General features: G+C 49.9%; 8 protein-coding genes across 8 annotated transcripts; 1 reads left to right on the top strand and 7 right to left on the bottom strand.

The window, feature by feature from the left end:
- Positions 1–606: 606 nt before the first annotated feature.
- On the bottom strand, positions 607–3,675 carry GT037_004474 (high affinity nitrate transporter; the record flags this gene model as incomplete). The annotated part of the gene is made up of 7 exons (XM_038929521.1): positions 607–1,133; positions 1,546–1,664; positions 1,976–2,117; positions 2,169–2,986; positions 3,035–3,390; positions 3,449–3,467; positions 3,524–3,675. The coding sequence occupies 7 exons, from the start codon at positions 3,673–3,675 to the stop codon at positions 607–609; spliced, it is 2,133 nt and encodes a 710-aa protein (XP_038787793.1).
- Positions 3,676–5,653: 1,978 nt separating this feature from the next.
- Positions 5,654–6,193, bottom strand: GT037_004473 (uncharacterized protein; the record flags this gene model as incomplete). Its single annotated transcript, XM_038929520.1, has 1 exon — positions 5,654–6,193. A coding segment is annotated over one exon (540 nt), but the record flags the coding sequence as incomplete, so codon positions are not given.
- A 69-nt stretch (positions 6,194–6,262) lies between these two features.
- Positions 6,263–6,815, bottom strand: GT037_004472 (uncharacterized protein; the record flags this gene model as incomplete). The annotated part of the gene is made up of 3 exons (XM_038929519.1): positions 6,263–6,497; positions 6,550–6,592; positions 6,647–6,815. The coding sequence occupies 3 exons, from the start codon at positions 6,813–6,815 to the stop codon at positions 6,263–6,265; spliced, it is 447 nt and encodes a 148-aa protein (XP_038787791.1).
- Positions 6,816–8,743: 1,928 nt separating this feature from the next.
- GT037_004471 (camp-dependent protein kinase a) lies at positions 8,744–10,320 on the bottom strand (the record flags this gene model as incomplete). The annotated part of the gene is made up of 4 exons (XM_038929518.1): positions 8,744–8,771; positions 8,826–9,200; positions 9,248–9,501; positions 9,559–10,320. The coding sequence occupies 4 exons, from the start codon at positions 10,318–10,320 to the stop codon at positions 8,744–8,746; spliced, it is 1,419 nt and encodes a 472-aa protein (XP_038787790.1).
- Positions 10,321–11,327: 1,007 nt separating this feature from the next.
- GT037_004470 (glycosyltransferase family 8 protein) lies at positions 11,328–12,607 on the bottom strand (the record flags this gene model as incomplete). Its single annotated transcript, XM_038929517.1, has 3 exons — positions 11,328–11,968; positions 12,020–12,496; positions 12,550–12,607. The coding sequence occupies 3 exons, from the start codon at positions 12,605–12,607 to the stop codon at positions 11,328–11,330; spliced, it is 1,176 nt and encodes a 391-aa protein (XP_038787789.1).
- Positions 12,608–12,950: 343 nt separating this feature from the next.
- Positions 12,951–13,895, top strand: GT037_004469 (prp38-domain-containing protein; the record flags this gene model as incomplete). The annotated part of the gene is made up of 1 exon (XM_038929516.1): positions 12,951–13,895. The coding sequence occupies one exon, from the start codon at positions 12,951–12,953 to the stop codon at positions 13,893–13,895; it is 945 nt and encodes a 314-aa protein (XP_038787788.1).
- Positions 13,896–15,188: 1,293 nt separating this feature from the next.
- GT037_004468 (glyoxylate pathway regulator) lies at positions 15,189–16,239 on the bottom strand (the record flags this gene model as incomplete). The annotated part of the gene is made up of 4 exons (XM_038929515.1): positions 15,189–15,288; positions 15,348–15,743; positions 15,792–16,156; positions 16,207–16,239. The coding sequence occupies 4 exons, from the start codon at positions 16,237–16,239 to the stop codon at positions 15,189–15,191; spliced, it is 894 nt and encodes a 297-aa protein (XP_038787787.1).
- A 2,908-nt stretch (positions 16,240–19,147) lies between these two features.
- On the bottom strand, positions 19,148–19,441 carry GT037_004467 (uncharacterized protein; the record flags this gene model as incomplete). The annotated part of the gene is made up of 1 exon (XM_038929514.1): positions 19,148–19,441. The coding sequence occupies one exon, from the start codon at positions 19,439–19,441 to the stop codon at positions 19,148–19,150; it is 294 nt and encodes a 97-aa protein (XP_038787786.1).
- Positions 19,442–19,545: the final 104 nt, after the last annotated feature.

Here is a 19,545-nt window from a genome sequence, read left to right as displayed (position 1 = left end):
GTTGAATGTGCACATTTAAAGTGGGAAAGTGCGATCGGAAAGCTGCGGTGCGCGCGTGGCTGCCTAGTGAGAGTATTCGGCTTGTATGAACTTGCTACTGGATCCAGGTAGATCGAGCTCTGTTCCAGAGAAGCCATTGTGCGATTCTGGATATATGCTGCGGTTATAACGACGGATGAAGGTTGCGGTGTGCAAAAGTAAGCAGGGGTTCAGCTGACCGGCACCGAAAGTGCAGTTCCATGTCTAGTACGTATTGAGTTAAGCGCACTTAGCATGAAATTGCACAGCCCCAAACCTTGGTTCTCGCCATAATCTCTACGCGCTTACCTGGAAGTCAAGCAATCGCCATCGCACGTCTTGCTATCTTGGATATTGCATTCACCGGTGGTTGGTTATCTACGTTTCCCGGACGTAGCAGACTATCTCAGAACATTTTTGTATAACGAGTCTTCTCGGGTCGCTATGCTGCACAAAGTCAAACTGAATCAGAAACTTGGCCAGAATGAGGCGCATCTCCGCTTGCTACCCTGAACATGAAATTCACCCACACCCTCTATGCTTCGGCCTATTGTCCAAGACGATAGAGCCAATTCAGATGCTGTCCACTTAATCTTCGTCATCGTCGTCGTCGAGACTATCCATGCATTGTCTCAGTGGCTTAGAGAAGTCGCGCGATCTTCGGGGGAAGTCGGTTCCAGCTACGGCGACCTCTTCAACAACTTGATGGAACATTTGAGCGATGCTCAATCTAGCAGTATCGAGATCAGCAGTTGCTGCCAGTCGAGCCATGACCACCTCTAGGGAGTCGGCGGTCAAGTGTGATCCTCCATAGTAGCTCTTTAGAAACTGCATGTCCTTCAGATACTGTCCGTGGATAGCTTCTAGCTCTTGGACGATGGCTTCCAGCAAGTCGCGTACCTGTGGAGCTTCCACATCTTCATTCGCTGTGTCCGTATCGACGACTGTCTCGCCGATTTGCATCTCGACGTCTTCCAACAGCGTGGACGACTCCTCCAGAACCTCTGTCTTGGCTGCGCGTCGGAGGAATCTGGTCGATGTGATGATGAAGGCTCGATCGTATTGGGGAGGTACATGTATTCCAGTTGGGCTATAGAATTGGAAAGCTTGAATACCTTGCATAATGTTATTTCGAGTTTGGCGACAGGACTCTAAGTATACCATTCCGGTGTAGTACCGCATACAAGAGGAAGACAAAATAGGTATAGAGACACAATGCCCTACCTTGAAGCCTACATTAGTTTCTAAAAGACAACCTCAAAAAGACTAAGAGCATTGTGGGCTTCTAGACCGTTCATATCTATACTACAACCGTTAACATACATTGTTGTAGGAGGAGAGGTAGGATGTACTCTATCGTGTCTTTTAACTCCGGTTACTTGTTTTAATGTCCTTCACGGCCTCTTCTGCCTTGTTTTGGTCGGTGATGGCATGACCACTTAATAATATGTCGAGCGACTTGTTACGTCTCGGACCACCGAGCATCTCTTCCAGCATCAACGGGATCCCCGCCGGTAAGATAGGGACTTGTTAAAGCAGCCATCTCGTTGACTTGACAATAAAGCTCGTTCTTCTTTGCAGTCTTGGGAGTGATGGTCTCTGCTTTTGCTCTTGCCTCTGCCTCCACGAGGGTCTTGATGAGCGAGCTGGTGAACGCAATCCTTCTTGCAGTGCTTGTAACCTTCATGTCGATATGCTCACAGACTGATAGTGTTCTCGATGGAGTAAACGGTACGGTGAGCAACACAGAAACGGTAGAAGATTGCGCACACCAAGAGTGAGCATAAAGAATTGACAAGAATAGTTCACAATCAAAAGACTTTAGTTTTCATACTTTAGAAATTGTAGAGTACGATCAACAGAGGTATCATATGTACAAGACGCTAAACAACAGACACAAAACATGAATGGACCTTAACGACCACCGATCTGCCCCTTGGGAATAGGCTTTACCCACATGAACATGCAGTTAAGCACAATGATCATGATGCCAATAATCCAAAACACTTGCGCATAATTCGTCTTGTGGTAGCGGAAGATAATGGCGAAGATGATACCACCAAAGTTACCAGTCGCGCCGACAATACCAGAAAGGATACCTTTCGAATAGTTAGTAAGCTTTCCATGTCATGGTGAGGGAATAGACATACCATTAGCGTGAGGGTGGATATGAGGTACAAGTGCAAAGTTAGCACCATTACCAGCCTCCAAGAAGATCGCCATGACAGCGACAAGACCAATCAGCTCGCTCAAGTTGTGTGGGTCTAGTTTACCGATGACAATGCAAAGGATTCCAGACATGACACCGACGAAGTGAATCCAGAACTTCTTCGCCCAAAGGTTGCGACCGGTGACCTTGTAGATGAGATCGGCGGTAAAGCCACCGAGTGGTCGGGTAACAATGTTCAGAAGACCGAACATGGCTGCCCATCGTCCAGACTGCGTTTGACCAAGGTAGGGGAAGTTCTTCAAATAGTAAGCACCAAGAATGGAGTTGATGGCCAATTCACCACCGAAAGAGCAGAAGTAGCCCGAGCAAAGCATCAGTGTTTGGAGCGAGAACATGACTTTGAGTCCTTCCTTCAAAGTAGGCTTGACGACAACTTCGTGTTGGAACTCGTCCATGATTTGGACATCGCCGCGACCGGACTCGACATCGGAGTTTGGTCGCTCTTGCTTCTTCTCGTCACTAGAGGAGATCGACCCGGTAGTCGCAGGCTTGTCGTCCAGAGCTCCAGTTGTAGGAACAACAGACGCGTGGTGGCCCACTGTCTGGTCTGCATTGGACACGACGGTAGCACCACGCTCAGACCACTTTCCAGTAGGCGTATCATCGGTCAGCAGTAGAAGAGCGAGGGCACAGGCTGTGATCATGATGAAGGGAACAATGAAGGATACTCTCCATGCGACATGAGAGGAGAGACCCTGGTCAGCCTTGAGTGAATCGTAGATGGCGGGCATGACGAAGCTGGAAGGCATTAGTGAAAGCCTTGGTAGATTGTAACGTGACACTTACTATGTGATGCCACCACCAGAGTTACCCCAACCTCCGACCAAAGCATTGGCAGTTCCAATGACGTTCCTGTCGAAAAAGCCGGTAGTCCAAACTTGGCAGGGCACGAAAGTTCCGCCAAGAATACCGACGAAGAAACGGATAAAATAAAGACCCATTGCATTGTGAGCAGTGCCAGCAAGAGCGGTTGGAATAGCTCCAGCGAATAGCAGCGATGCAAAGGTGACGCGTGGGCCAAAGTGATCGCACATAGGTCCCGCAATGAAGCGGACCAGTAGTGTTGCACATAGCGCGACGATGTTGGAGTTGGCGATTTCGTTCTGCGACAAATGCATGTCCGCCTTGATACTCTTACTCAGCTGTGGAAGTGTTAGTCGGACTGATGTGCACAGTGACGTGAGATGCGGGTGGCCATACCAGAGGTGGAAACGCGTACCTGTACATCGTTAGCATGCTCCAGTAGAAAAGACCCACATGTGGGGAAGGACTTACCATGACCAGAACGCGATGAAGAAACCCAGGTAAGAGAAGAAAAACACACGCCCATACTTGTTAATGGGGTTCAGGACAGGGATGGAAGTGGCCTTCTTGTTGTAGGGGTTGATCTCTGGTGCCGACCAGAGCATGCTAATGGCGAACGGCATGATAAAGTACACGACCTGGAAGGTCAAATCCTGCTGCGTCGCTAATGTTTCTGGAGAGAAAGAGACAAGGATGACCAGCTGGTGATGCTTCACAGGCACGGTCGAGGAAACGGGAGCGGACGCTTGCTGGAGTTGCAACTCCAAACGGAAGTCGAGAGGTTATATAGGTTGATACAGAAACTCCCAAAGATGGTACTTCCGCGGTGAAGCACAGTGACGCACAGCTAAGGTTGTGGCGTAAATCGTTCCCCAGGCCAAGTGAGATCAGACTTCTCCGTGCCTGTATGCAGTAATATTGGCGAATCCGTTATCTTCGTTGGCGACACCTAGCAGCTGCGAGCCCAATGCTTCGGAGAAAGTATGCTTTGCCGCGTGCTCGGGTATAAAGGGTGTCTCCGATGAGCACTGGGGCGTTAACTTGGGATCCACATACTCTTGCAGCGAATCGAATCTCATCGTCGACTGGCTAAGCTGGAGCACAAGAGGCTGAATATCAATTCGACGAGTCGTGGTTCGCTAGAGTGAGGTTTGACGCGGGATGGTGGGGGACGGCAAAGGCGTTCTCTTATCTCTTGGCGCTAACCAGGCGAGAGACTAGACTCACAGTAGTCGAGGCGAACAAGGATCCTTATCAGAACGTCTCAAGATAATATGAATTGCTGCTTTTCCGCGGTCAGTATTTGACAAAATGCCTGTGTCGCAAATAGCTTTCTGTCTCAATAACTTCCTGTTCCTGGCATAAGTATACCAAGACGTGTCGAACTGGTGGCGCTCGCAAGAGCATCTGGAAGTGCTGCCAGCGAACAACACTAGCTTAAACCGTCAGCCCTGGACCTCACGTGAATCAACAACATGTACTTTGTTTTTGTGTTCAGATGTTTTTGTAAACTTGGTGTGATGAGTGTCGTGTGTGTCTGCCGCGTGCGTGTGGAGACGTGGCCCGATAAGGAGCTACCGTATACAAGGGAAATTCCGAGGAGCGGGAGTAAGTAGTCGTCCCTGCTGCAGTCTGCAACAGTACATTATAGAGTAACACTAGATATTCTAAGTTAACGTAGACTTTAAGCCTTGATATCTACATAGATAATAATTACATTAGTGTTGTTGTAGGCTGTAGAGCAGTAGAAAGCTTTGGCGTACCTCTTCAATTTCTCCCTTGGATGCGGTGCGACAACCGGCTGGTACAACCGTAGCTCTACTAAGCAGGTGGAGGCATTTGCATGTTGCACAATTCTCATCTGTCAATTTGGCCTTCAGATCGCTCTGCCTCTTGTCCATCGGCTCCTATCACGATGGGGGAGTGCTTGTGAAACGTGCTTGAGCCAATCAATGGAGTCAGTGTCTTATCTCGCATGACCGCGGATTCGCCCCGGGAACACGGAGTATGCACGAGGGGACTTGGAGAACACCGATGATCCTGAAGGGTATATCATCTTGGGTGTCTTAAATCCACGGCAACGTCATCGCTTTTTTGGAATCACGGTATCTGACTTTCTTGTGCCAAGGCCGGTCGACACTTTGCGACGGCCTCTGGATCATCGTGACATCGCAAAAGATTTGGGGGTCGTCGGCATCTTCAAGAGCTTACACAGGTGGAGAATCCGGAACTGGGTACTGGCGTGTGAACAGTACTGCCGCTGCTGAAGCGACATCGGAGAGAAAGACCGGAGAAGTCATCTCAATCGCTCAGCTCTGGCATCAAGATGAAGCTTCTCCGAGAATTTGAGAAAGTATGTTGTAGCGCAGATTGTGGGTAAGCCCCACAGTGGGTTCAGCTGCAGCTGTTGAGCCTCACCCGCGGAGATTCTGCGCTCATCCTGGGACAGTGGCACTCAGTCGTTTCGTTGCTCTGTTGCCCGTAGTCTCGAATCGGTATTAACCAAATTTAGTGTCGCGATTGCGTTGTTTTTATAGTGTACTTTGAGGGGGTAGCCGCTAACGAGAAGCAGAGGTCTGAAGATCTGTGTGACTTTTACACCTACACTTCACATCCTCTCGTCTGCCAATACCTCTTCGCCGCGAGAACGCCCACTCCGTACGTCGCCGCACCACACACAACTAGCACGTGCATGATTTGATGGCTACTTCCTACTACGTCGCAACGCCTCGGAAGCCATCTCTCTGGAATCCTCGCAGCGTACAACATGGCTCCGGTACCATGGCACAGGCCCAACCCAAGATAATAGCTCAACCCCATTCTACGATTCATATTCTCTACACCAAAGAGGCAGATCCCATGGACGATTGGAAGGAAAGATGATGATCCTAGAAGGAGATAAAGCGTAGTGCGGACATGGCGGGACTGGGGACCAGAGAAAGACGGATGAAGAGTTGTGAGTGCGCAGGCAAGGCCTGTCACAGTAGCGAAAATACTGTAGGCTTCCTGCAATGAGGGTTTGCAGTGAAACCCAAAGTGCGTACTGGCAATGGTCGTACCATAGAGTGGAATTACGATACCAAGGTAATCGAATCGGCCCGTCCAAGTGCGAACTTGCTCACTGTGGTCGAGGAATATGTGGTGACTATCAATCGTTATTCTCGGCAGTTCTTTTGTATGAAGAGCTGTGGGCGTAGGATTAAGAGGCACTTACATGAACGAAAAGAAGAAACAAGCTATGACGGAACCGAAGTAGACGTAGATTGCTTCGTCATCACCATTTGTACTGTCTCCTTCATCACGAATCTGGCGTGTGGGAAAATACAAAATGGTTGCGATGAAGAAGAACACGGTGGTACCCAGAATGTGAGACCAGATATTTACCGTCTCATTGTGGACTTCAAAGGCGCTCTTCAGAGAGCGGAGGTACGAAAACGTCGCTCGCCTAGTTGTTGTCAGTAGGCGCTACTTCGTTAATGGTGCAGTTGAGATCACACCGATGAGATGTAAGGATGAATTCGTTGTCTCTCTGCCATGACACTGGGTTGAACATGTTAGCCGGTCGTCTTCAACGTGGAATCAAGTCGAGCTTACAGAGATCATCCCATCCAATCAAATTGTTGTAGTTCTCATACGTCTCTTTCTTTTTCGCATCGAAACGAACGTGTCGCGATGTCGTTGTCGTTCCATACTCGTATACATGGTTCTTTCCCTCTAAGATCCCCGCTTTCTCTCTAGCGTCTTGGCGTGCGTGTGATGTCATGCTGCTAGGCTCAACGGGGGATTATATCAACCGCAATAGGACAAATATATTCGCGGTATCTTTGGAAGTATCTGAAAGCCGCAGAGAAGAAAGATATGGCAATAGCTCTACTTTTGTGTCGATGGGACCATGCCCCACGCAATCAATAGTCAACTACAAGTTCATCTGTCAAGCCGCCACGCTTGCAATGCACGGCCGTGACGCAGTCGAAGAGTCCGCGGACCCTTTCCGTGTTTATATACTTATGATGCGGCCAAGAGAGATTAAACGACTACCTAGATGCCTAGCCAATGCTTGTTTCTTGTTGTATGTTGTGCTGTCTGATTGGTATGAACAGATAGACTTTTGCTGGTCGTCTTTTTGCTCTTTATCTAGAGTACACAGGTTCCTTTCTAGCTCTCAGGTACTAATTACGTCTAGAAGACACTTTTCTTCGAAGTCTCGCTCCTTCTACTTTAGACATCGTTAGCTCATTGCTCAGGTAGCAAAGTCATCGCGGAGCTTACCTACGGCACAGTATTCTCCAATTTTTGCCCATCTCAAACACATTCTAGATCTTTGCTTTTTTATGCACGCGCATTTTATCTATAAAATTTACTATGCAGACACTCCCTAAATAAGTAAGTTAGGATGTCTATCGATTATAGTAGCTTTTTAGTGAATACAATCGCGGCTCTTAGGTACCTCGCTGTCTTGCGTGTAATAAAAGGATCTGTACAAGGTTTGTATCCTACTAGGTAGCACAGATTGCTTTATTTGCAAAGTATCTATTAACGTTACTACTCTTAAGGTTCGCTAGTACCTATTGTCTAGACAGGTAATTATTAGTAAAAGTGTTGATCGCAGCAATTTTTGCGTAATTAGAAACTTAGTTTCTAGAGCAATCTATGTCTCAACCGCTATCGCAAATGCACCCTTTGATTCTATTAACTCTTTTCGCTTGAAATCTTAGCTTCTCTGTTTACGTTGTTCTAGAATAACGTCTACTACTAATAACTGCCCAAACAGGCAATTTTGTGATACCCGTCGATTTTAGTGCCCTTGTAGTGATAGTACTATCGTATACAATAGAAAACTCAAACGGGTATAAGAACAACATACCTTAGTTTACAGGCTAAGTTAGCTTCTAAGAAGAAGTTCTAGAAAGATCAATAGTATTGTAGACTTCTAGATTTACTATTTATATCTAAGGTCTTAACAGGCTTTATTATATTAGTTTCTCTCTTAGAGATAGTAGTACTACGATCACTACTAGCTTCAAATACTCACAACTCTATTACGCCTTATCTGCTAGATCGCCTACTTCATTGCCTCTGATTTACGCATCTTTATCTTTATTTGACTCTACACCTTATACAAGAGGAAAACAAAACTTGTGTATAGACAATAGGCCATGAGTATGCGACGGAGCTCGCGCAATGATAGCTGTTGCCTTTTCTCTCCTATTGTTTACTTATCTCGGACTGTTTTCACTTGATGAGAATTCAACGGGAACGCGTAGTAAAGATGCTATCTGCTCAAGCCTTGCATTGCTCTTCTCTTCTGTTTAATACACGCATCGTTCCTATTGGCAAGACCGAAGTATCGGCAAAGAAGTAGTAATGTTTGCCACAATAACGATCCCACAACCGAGCCTGATTGGCAGGATACTGTTCAACAAATCCATGTCATCGTTCATCGTTAACGATTACACCACACCATATCCAAGCGGCGCCCAAGAATCAACAAGTAGTAATGATGACACAATCAAACAGGTTTCCACGTGCAACACGGTCGCACGTACAGAGAGCACTAGGAGAGTCAAGGACAGAGTAGTATGTATGGTAGGACGAATGGCTCGGACTTTCGACGGGTACGTAGACCAGGAATCGCCGTGCCTAGTTGGATTTTGAAGGAGAGGCTTATCGTATCTCTTTTCGATTACGGGTTTAGAAGTCGGGAAATAGGTGCCCATGACTATTCGGACACGTCAGAATGTGATCCACAGTGTAAGGAGGACTCTGCACGCACGGGTCATCTCCTGCCTGACCGTATGCTTCCGTCTCCTCCGGATACTTATCGAATTGACTCGCATCGCCAACACCAGCTCGCACAGGAGGCACGTAGGGTGCATCAATGTCCTTCTTCTGTAATCGGTCCCACGTCACTTCGGCGAACCAGGGATGATTCATGACGTCCTTGCTTCCGCCGTGCAAGTTGCCCAATCGCTTCGTAAGATCGGGTGTAATGAGCTTCTGCAGCAAGTCGTGTGCGTCAGGGTGTATGTATGGTGGATATTTCACTCTCGACTTGAGAATGTTTTCGTAGATCTTCATTGGCGAGCCACCGTCCCAGAAGGGAGTGAAACCGCACAGCATTTCAAAAATGAGGATGCCAAGCGACCACCTGACGTTGTCAGCGCGATTATCATATTTACAGAAATTGTATCTTACCAGTCGACAGACTTGTTGTAGCCTTTTGACGCGACGACTTCTGGTGCCAAGTAGTCGGGCGTTCCGCAAAGTGTCCATGTGATGTCAGGAACCTCTTTCGCGAAGCCGAAATCAGTGATCTTGAGATGACCATGACGATCTAATAGCAAGTTCTCGGGCTTCAAGTCTCGGTAGATGATGTTGTGCGAGTGCAGGTAGTCGAGTGCCAGCGTAACCTCTGCGGCATAGAACTTGGCAACCGGGTTTGGGAAGCGCTAGGGAAGTCAGTACTAGATATTCCGAGGCCAAAGAACAAGTAAAGTACGACATACCTGGGACTTTCGCAGCAGACTAAACAGCTCACCTCCTTCTACAAAGTCCATGACCATGTAGAGATTCTTGGAATCTTGAAAGGTGCCCCACAGCGTGATCAGGAACGGATGCTTGACCTGCTGCAGCATGCGCCGCTCGTCATTGGTGTGCTCGACCTGCTTCATCTTGACCACCTGGGCCTTCTTCAGCACCTTGACGGCATAGAAGCGCTGATTGTGCTTGGACTGAACGAGATGCACTCGCCCGAAGCTACCCGTGCCGAGCGTCCGCTGGATGGTGAAGTCGGTCAGCGAGTACTTGCCCTTGGTGACACGGGTCTGGTTAAGCGGCTGAGTCTGGAACTGCACGGCGCCGCCATTCTTAGGGGCCGACTGGTGCGAGCTAGTGTTGTTGGGGTGTATCAGATTCTGTATGCTAGGGACATTGTGCGATGGCGTAGGGTTGGACTGCGGACTGGCGCCAAACTGCTGCTGCTGCTGCGGCTGCTGCTGCTGCTGTTGGGCGTAGGCGGGGTTCATCGAGTCGGCCGGCTTGCTGTCTGCGGCAGGCGCGGCCGCGGCCGTGGTGCTGGTGTTGCTTGTGGTGTTGGTGAGAGACTCGTTCGTCTTGGTCTTGTGGAGGTGGAAGGAGCCCGACTTGCGCGATGTCGTGGGCGTGATGGGCGAGTTGCTGTCCTTGATGGGCGAAGTCGGCGAGTCGAGGTCCTTGGAGCCGTTCGAGTCCTTCGTCCGCTTCTTCTTGAGGAAGCCCAGAGTAGGCATTGGAGGGGCGGCTCGAGGAATGCGGCGGCCCTGCCCTGCCTGTTCCTGGACGCAGCTCCGGCGATCTCAGCAAGCAGCGGCCAGGAATGCGTGGGGAGCTCGGGACGATGTTGGGCGGCGCAGAGGGCTGCAATTGATGCGCTCAGAGTGCGTGCGGATGCGCGGACATGCACAGGAGCAGGGTAAGGATGGCGTTGGTCAAGGAGTGTTTGCGGCGTGGGCGGGCAAGCTTTGGGCTAGTTGATGGGTGGAGGTTGGGCTAGACAGTAGAGGCTCGCTCGCGGGGAAGAAGCGTCGAAGCTACCACGAGCGGGCGACATTGGCAACATGACCCAAGCAGGCCCTCTCAAAGCACCATGTTTCGATCGCCCGCAGCGCCAGTGTTTGCTGGCTGCAGTCAATGCCCTTTGACCAATACCACATCGTTGAATGCACCGCATCCAAACTTCAACACGTCTATTCATTACACTGTGTCGTGCCCAGGTAGGCTGCCTGCGCGGGAAGCATCGCTTGTTGCGTCATGCGTACCTCTGGGCATGGTCGTCCCAGCATTGAGGAACATGGCTCCCGAGTCCTAGCCCTGCTGATATACCCAGCCTGCCTATACTGCGAACAGCTAGCAGACCAACCACCGTATCAAAGAGAAAAAACAAACTTTCTCTTTAAGACTACTCCTTCCTACTACAAAAGAGTATATATAGAGCTACACAGGTATAGATTAAAAACCTAGGAGACTACAATGCTATCAATCTTAGTAAGTCTTCTTACTAGAAGATAATGTAGGCTTCAAAATAAAGCTTGTCATGTCTATATCTGTTCGGTTTTTCCCTCGTATACGGTGAACCGTCGAGACCGATCAACTCGTAGCAATGCGCGCCAACACACATGATACACCGAACGCCGACCCTATGTACTGTACCATCAACCCGAGAAGCCTCATTATTTAAACATGACTCGAAAGTTGCCAAATCGCATACGTTGCATCATCAAAAGAAAACCTTGCCGTTTCATAATTCATCAGCCACCACGCTCGTTTCATCAGCCCCACCAGAGACCATGATCGGCTGGTACGTCTCCAGATCAAGGCCGCACACTTCCATGCGTCGCTGCCGGAATCGTTCGTAGAGTTTGCTCCATGCTTCTTGTGCTTGTTCGTTCTGCGGTCGTAGCTTAGCGCGTTCCGAGTATGGGACGTCGTACTCCGGTCCTGGTATCTCGGGATCCGACAGTCTCACAAACGTTGTCATCTTTTCGAATGCCGTCGCATTGAAATCGTCGACAACGTTGCGCAGATTCTGCGACTCATAGACGACGTTGCCCATTGACAATGACCACTCTGAAATCAAAGAGTCTGGAACCGTAAATGTCTTCCGGAACATGTTCAGATCAGATGTCGGCTTCGACGCGCGCATTGCTCTCAGCTGATTGAAGCTCTGCTGCGATGGATGTATCATCAGAAGCGATGTCGACAGGTCTGTTCGTTCTGGTGTGGCGGGGTACGCGGCCATGGGCTCCGACTTGGAGAAAGCCAGCAATGAGTCCAAAGCCGATGCATCGAGAAGTACGCCTGGGCCTTGGAGGTAGAGTATGCGCTCGTAGTCTACCAGTGAATATAGACTTGCTAGCGAATAGGACGAGGGGAGTGTGTCTGATGCTGTCAGTCACTGGCAGAGCGTGGCTTCCTCAGCTCAAGACTCACCATCTGCGCCTTCCACTATAGGTTCCATCGGCATCAAAGTGACGCCATACCGCCTCGCCGCTGTCCTCAGCAAACGCCGTGTGGTCGACATTTGCGGTCCATATTTTTCATCTTCTGACTCCACAAGCCAAGGTTTCGGAAACATCAATATCTTCTTCGCGGGGCTCTTCATTCTGTGCAAGTCGGAGAGGAGCATTACTGCACTGCATAGTTCTACGTGTTCCCTCACGACTTGCACGTAGCCCAGCCTGCTCCAGTCCATTGTCTGGCCTGCGATATATTGAGCATAGGTATCGTCCACCTCTGGCCGGCTGCCTATTGGTCTCGCCCATTTCGCATCTAATGTCGGGGGTTCTATCGGTTTCGGAGGCGGTAAAGGCTTGGGTAACCGTGGTTTTATGGCCGCCTGCAGAGAGTGTACGTATCGTTGTTGTAACACCCAACCGGAAAGGAAGAGTGCAAGTGTGAAGAGAAGAACTACGGGCAGCATCAGCAATGCAGGTCTTCGGTCCGTTGTGGACCATACGTACCAATTGTTGCCGACAGGATAACGCCAACCTGGCTAGAAGAAAGGAGCAGTCTTCCCATGGCTAGAAGTGAACGCTGAAAACAAAGGGTATAAGAATACTATGACAGTCTAGAAGTGTGCATGTAGAACGTCAAGAGTAGTTTATGCAGGAGAGCGCAGGCCGACAACTGGTGTGACGTCCCTGGTGGATCTAGATGTTCATAGGGCTGCATGTTGATCGTTGGCGTTGAGTGGGCAACTATCGATACTCTGGGAGCTGGCAAGACCCCGGCTCAAATTATCGCGACCATTGCGCGACCTTGATTCCCAGCACGCACCCGGACCTCACTATACTACGCGCACGAACGAAGCTACTTGTCGAACCTCGAACCCCGTATCGCAAGATTGCCAAGGCGCATCCACATGTCAAAACCCCAGTTCGACCGCGCAGACGCCAGCGCGCTTCTCGACGACAGAGGCTATCGCGGAGCGCTCATCAGAGGGCAGAACCCCGCGCTACTCTTCGAAAAGGGTGTGCGTGAGCGCATCACCGAGTCGTACTACTGGAAGGAGCAATGTTTCGGTCTGAACGCTGCGACGTTATGCGATCGCGCCGCAGACCTCAAGTTCATCGGCGGCACAACAGGCATTACCGGCAAGCCTACGCCATTCTTGTGTCTGGCCTTCAAGATGCTGCAACTAGTGCCGGACAAGGAGATTATACTAGAATACCTGAACTTTCGCGACGATGAGGACGACGAGGGCCAAGACGCCGAGGTCAAGAAGGAGCAGAACGGCCACACATCAGAAGACGAAGACGCAACCAAGAAAGCGCTGGACCTGAACGCAGCAGGCAAACTCGGCGACTTCAAGTACCTGCGCTGCCTCGCCGCCTTCTACATTCGCCTCGCTTGGGAGCCCGTCGAAATCTACCAGACCCTCGAACCCCTTCTCACCGATTACCGCAAGATAAAGCGACGTCTCAAAGACGCCTTTACACTCACACATGTTGATCAGTTTATCGACGATCTCCTTACAAAAGACCGGATATGCGCGACGAGTCTGTGGAAGTTGCCGTCACGGGCGAACCTGGAGGATTTGGACATGCTGGAGCCAAGGGAGAGTCCGTTGGGCGATGAGATTGATGAGCTGGATGAGGACTTAGACAGAAGAAGTGATGGAAGCGCAAGGAGTTATAGGAGCAGGAGTTATCAAAGCAGGAGCAGGAGCAGAAGTTACGATAGTCGAAGTCGCAGCAGAAGTCGCAGTTATGATAGCCGGGATCGGGGAAGGAGTCGCAGTCCGGGACAACTGAGTCGGTCAAGAAGCAGGACTCGCAGCAGGAGTAGAAGTAGCAGGCGGGACTAGGGTGTACACTAGCAAAGCATGCATTGCATCTTGAGGGTAAAAACCTGCGGACCAGTGCGTAAAAACACATGTGACTGCTATACACAGCAAACAGAAGTATCACGAGCAACAACACGATCAAAACACCGCCAACATCTACAAAGCCACAGAAATGATAAAGTATGTCTTAATGTCTACATTGTCTCCTGATAAGAAAACTTGTAAAGATCGACAGCATTGTAATCCTCTAGGCTTTCTATTTATACCTATATAGATCTAATGCGCGTTGTTGCAGTAAGAAGAAGTACTCTGCCCTAAGCGGTGTTTAATTTCTCCCGTATGCATACTCCAACCTACAGAGGAAATCTTTTCTCCTCAACTGTACCTAATCCATATTGCATGCCAAATGTTTGTATATAGGCCTGTGATGAAGATTTACTAAAGTGACAACATATATTTCTAGAGTAGATTTTGGGATTTAATACAACTTGGAAAAAAAGTTTCTCAATGCCTCATCATGCGTTCCTTCTTCAGCCGTCCAACCACCATCGTCATGGTGTGAGCGCAACCTGACAGACAGCGGACATGTAAGCGCCTCTGACCTCAGCCGAGCAAAGGACTCTTGGGTGGAAACGCTTATACCGCCCGATCTCACGCCACGCCAAGGTAAGCCACAGCCGCTATGCTGTGACGTGCGCCATGCCTCTTGGTGAGTGAATCGACCGATGCTCACGGCAGGGGAAATATTGGAAGATTTCAAATCCGGAGACTGCAGTAGTCTAGACTGCAATGCGGGGAACGTATGCTCTCACCCCATACAATCACCCTATACAAGAGAAAAACCGAACAGGTAGAGATAGTAAGCTCTACTTTGCAGCGTACATTAGCCTCTAACAAGAGATATTATAGAAATTAATAGTGTTGTAGGCTTCTAGATTCTCTATGTATGTCTACATAGTTCTAATGCGCTTCGTTGTAGTAGGAAGGAGTACTTAGGCAGGGACTGCTCTGCTACGCTGGAGCGGAAACTCTGGGGAAGACGGATCAACTTGCATGTTGCGATAGTTATAAATTAGCATCGTGGATTTGTTACAACGTATCGCATCGTGACATTTGATTTAGACTCTCCTCTTCAACAATGGGTATTGAAAATCGATATTAAAAGTATACATATCCGTCATGGGTATCATCCCATGTGACGGTCATCAACTTCGGCATATTCATTGCCGACCCGTGATAACGTCTTCCCGTTTCTCATCTGATTGCATCGAAAAAGCGACGCATGATTATAGCGAGTACACTCTATGCACAGCTTTATGCTTGGTGCTCACGGGCAGACGAGTTGTCAACCTTGTTGCGACGCTCGCGACCCTTCTCAGACCAGGGGAAGTGAGCTACGGGGATAACGAAGAAGCTGTAAAGAAAGAGTCAGCACATGAGTCACAAACATGGTACAGAGAGTCAAAGACTGACCTGTTGGAGCTGTCCGCAATACCAGCCAGTGCGTTATACCAGGCGGCAAAGGCGGCCATGAGACCGAAGGCACCACCAGCAACAATGCAGTCGCCCTGAGGACCGGCGGCATCGGCGTTCAAGTAGCCAATTCCCAACAGGAGGAAAGCCATGTCGAGGGTAAAGAAGAGGAAGAAGAAGGCCACAGTCGATCGGAGCGTGCAGAGAAGCAGGATGAAGGTGAAGATGAACCAGCCCATGAGGAAAAGACCGAACGAGTCGTAGAATTCGCCCTCTTCGACGAGAGATGTTTCAATGGCGAATCCACCGGGAGTGAGAACGATAGCGAAGGCGATCCAGAAACCACCGTAGGATGACAGAGCAGTAGCACCGAATGTGTTACCAACAGCCATTTCCCTGTTCCTTGTCAGATAGAGCATTCAAGCATTGTATAGTAGTACATACCACATGCCGGCCAAAAGCTGGACGAGGCCTCCATAACCGTATGCAAGAGCCACAACAATGTTGGGGTGACCGATACTGCGAGTGTTGACGTTGATCAAAGAAAGGACAAACGTAGTCAGAGCGAAAGCCGACAGACCCAGGGGAGCTGGGTTAGCGAACTTGCGGTTCGGCGGCCTGTATAGACCGGGCTGGAATTCACCACCAAAGGCTGCAAGGCGTAGGTCTGGGTCGTTCGTAGCGACGTGAGCAAGAGGGTTGCCGCCATAGTCGTATGGAGCCCTTTGCTTAGGGAGTCCTGCGCCGTTGGTCGCTGCGTGGTCCATTGCGCTGGTACCGTTGGTGGTCTTCTCGAAACTTGGACCGCGCTGTGATGGTGGTTAGAATTGAAGTTGCCAAGGGCTCGTGACGCGCTTACCACGGTGTCGTTGTGCTCACGAGCTGTCGCCATGATGTCTACTATGGTTGACTGTAGTTCGGACTAGCTCGAGATGGGTCAATGGGGAGAGAGTCTGGGGAAGGAGACAGCAAGCCCACTCTGGGGGAGCGGAGAGACTGATATATGTCCAGACCAGACCTCGCAGGGGAAGCATGGTCCATCTACGTGTGCCATGAGCCGTCGTCCCATACTGGTGCTAGGCCCGCGACTAAGGGTAGGTAATTAGAATTCCAAACAGGTGCTAAAGCGGGCCACTCATGGCAGTTTCTCATAGACGCCTCTCCATCCCGGGTAAAAGGACAGCATGCGTCTCCACAAGCGTGTCAATCAAGTGAGGGCACGGTGAGCGGACGAACGACAATCAGACCAACTCAAGCCACCATGCGCCGTGTGATCGGCGTTAAAAGCTACCTTGCCGAGGTCGGATGGACATCGACAAAGAGGATCGCAAGTGGTGCGCCAACCGATCCAACAGTAATTTGTCTTGTTTAGAACGGCCTCGCTGCTGCGATGACGCGGAGAAATGAGATGTGCTGCTCCAATTCCCGAGTGCTGATCGCCACTCAAGTACCAAGCATTACATCATCGCTGCTTGTGATCATGACACATCAGCCTCCATCCAGTGTTTTGAACGCAGAAACGGCAGACATCGCGAGCATGAGTCTTCGAAACATCGTATAACACACAGACCGCTATTGGTATTTGCATGTTAGCGGTCTGACTGCATGTTTACCCTGGAGGAGTGCCCCTGCGAGAAACGCGTGCAAGGAGTGGAGCTCAAGTCAGTGCACCAACGCTCAATTTGCTCGGAGTAGTTAGACGCGAAGTCGGCGTCCTGCCCTTCCATGGGTGTACGCGAACCTCCAATGTGGACACTCATTCTCTGCCTGCTGGGCTAGGATGCCGGATATCGCGGGTGCGATATTGGAACATGATATGAACGCAGCCGTCCCCTTGGTATTTGCGCTGCTATTTGAGCGTCGGCGCTTTTGTATTGGAAACAGCCACAACACGCTCCGTGGCTCTCTAAATGATTTATTGGGCGTGCTTTGAAACTTGGGATCCCCAGAGGCCGCGGAGGAAACGGCATGATGATCTTATGCATGAGGTAAGGTGGCTAAGCTTTGTCCAAGAGCCTCGGCATAAGCCACCGGCATCTTCCAATATCATGACATGATGAAACTCTGGTAGAGCTAAGGAGACGCGCCGTCGAAAGGTTTATACACATGCTGAATAACTGGATTTGAAATCGTCATTCAGAAAACGACGAACAGAAAAGTCTGTTCATCAATTGTGGGATTGAGGACCCTAGCGTGGTGTGAAGCCGCCATCTCCCTGGTCGTCCGGGGCTGCATGGGGCCGCAAGTGGAGCAGCATCTTACCACCCATCCTAGACTGCGGTTGAGACGCAGGCTAGCTGTTGCGATCCTTCGGACCAGCGGGAGCAGCTGTCAAGTCATTTGCACCTGCATCCTGCCGTTCCGTGTCCGTTGTCTCCGCGACAGGACTGGTATGTTGGCAGATAGATGCGATCAGTGTTGTCTCAGGGCTTTTGCATTGCTCACTTGTTGTCTGTGTTGTCTGGGCAGCAGCGTCTTTGCGTTGGAAAGCAAGGGAGAAACCGAACACAGAGGTAATAGGCTCTTACACTGCAGCTTACATTAGTTCTTAGCAAGAATTTTCATAAGAATCGATAGCATTGTAGACTTCTAGATTCTCTATCTATGTATCTATAGCTCTTATACGATTGTTGTGGTGGGAAGAAGTACTCTGCCCTAGAGAGATAGTTAGTTTCTCTCTTTGATGTATCGAGGATGCATCTTACATTGGTCTATTAGCCTAAATTGCATCTGAATCGCGCCATCATATTGTTTTGCGCAACTGACATGCATGTCTTATTTGACCCATCACCATGGGAGCCAATCCAACACACGATGAAGACCGACACTAGTTTTTCCTCCACACAGATTACTTTCATTGGAGTGGCATTGCTTGAGATACTTTGCGGCGGTTACCAGGCTTGACCACAACATCAAAAACAAAGCAATTCCTTCGGACATGTTCAGTCAATGGTGGTCAAAAGAAGTGCGTCAACATGCGCATTGCGCAAGTCCGTTGCTGTTGTTCTTAACGACGAGGAGGTCAAGCGGCTGCCCGGACAGTGCTTCCGAGGCGTTGTATGGTACCTGCATGGAAAAAGGAAAGGTGTTGCGAATTGTTGAACCGATCATGGAAGCGACCCTTCTCAACGTATCGCATGTTCACTAATGGTGTTTGACCAGTGGCTTGTTGTAGCGTTGGTATAAAGAATTTGTGTTTGGCTGCTGTAGCCGATTATGTCCATGCTGGTTTCGCACAAGGGTTCGGAAACGAGGAAGTAGGGTCCACTCAGATTGTGGAGAGGGACCTGGGCGAGATCTGGGGACTCCACTTCGACCCTGCGTAAGAGCGTGCCAGGAGTCAGGACGCTGGGAGAGCGGAAAGAAAGCCTCGCCACTATGGAGGACCGAGGAGCCAACTACTTCCCGCGGTCTTCCGGCAACCTTCCACGCACGCAACAACCGGGAGTTAGTAGTGTACGTTCAGCCGATATGCTACGAGTTTGAGTAGTAGCCATCAGGTGATGTAGCACGTCGTGTAACATCTGATGGCCAATGACGAAGAACACCTCGCACCACTGGTGGTTTCCCAACTGCGCTGTGGACTCTCGAGAATGCCTGAGCCAGAGTTCATCTTGCGCACGATGATCACTGGGTATCACTGGGTATCGCGCCACTCTGTGCATACCACTCGTCTTTACGTTACAGCGATACCAACATGGAAATTACTGTCTGTAGTTGTCTAGGACTGTTATTTCATGTGGCTCAGAGCAGTAGCCCATTATCGCAACGTCCGTCATGTCAATCAGTGATTGCTGACTTTACTTAGTACTGTCACCGCTTTCAGTCAACAATTGCGACTCAGAAGCATGAGACCTGGAGTCGAAGAGATGAGAAGACGTTGCAACAAACAGTACAAGGGCAGGAACGTGGCGTTTCTTGTCACTCTCTGCCGGCTTGGTACCAACTTGGCGCGTCTCGCTACCAACCCAGGCACCGGTAAGCAGAGGAAGGCCGAAGAGGATGCAAAGGCGTCCGAGCTCGTCAACAGGAGCGTCAACCCTCGGCTTGGAGAATGCTCGAGATATTTGGTTTGGTGTTGAGGCGGGTTTCATGGCGCAACGCCGGCTACGTAATGGGTGGGCGATCCACTCCTAGCGCGGGGAAGCTGCGAGAGCTAGCTTCGCCTCGCTACCCGTGGAGCTTGCCTGCCTGCTTG

Source organism: Alternaria burnsii, assembly GCF_013036055.1.
Source record: "Alternaria burnsii strain CBS107.38 chromosome Unknown 698, whole genome shotgun sequence".
NCBI classification, from domain to species: Eukaryota; Fungi; Ascomycota; class Dothideomycetes; order Pleosporales; family Pleosporaceae; genus Alternaria; species Alternaria burnsii.
The sequence above is the reverse complement of the archived record's forward strand: the minus strand, read 5'-3'. Positions and strand labels throughout refer to the sequence as shown.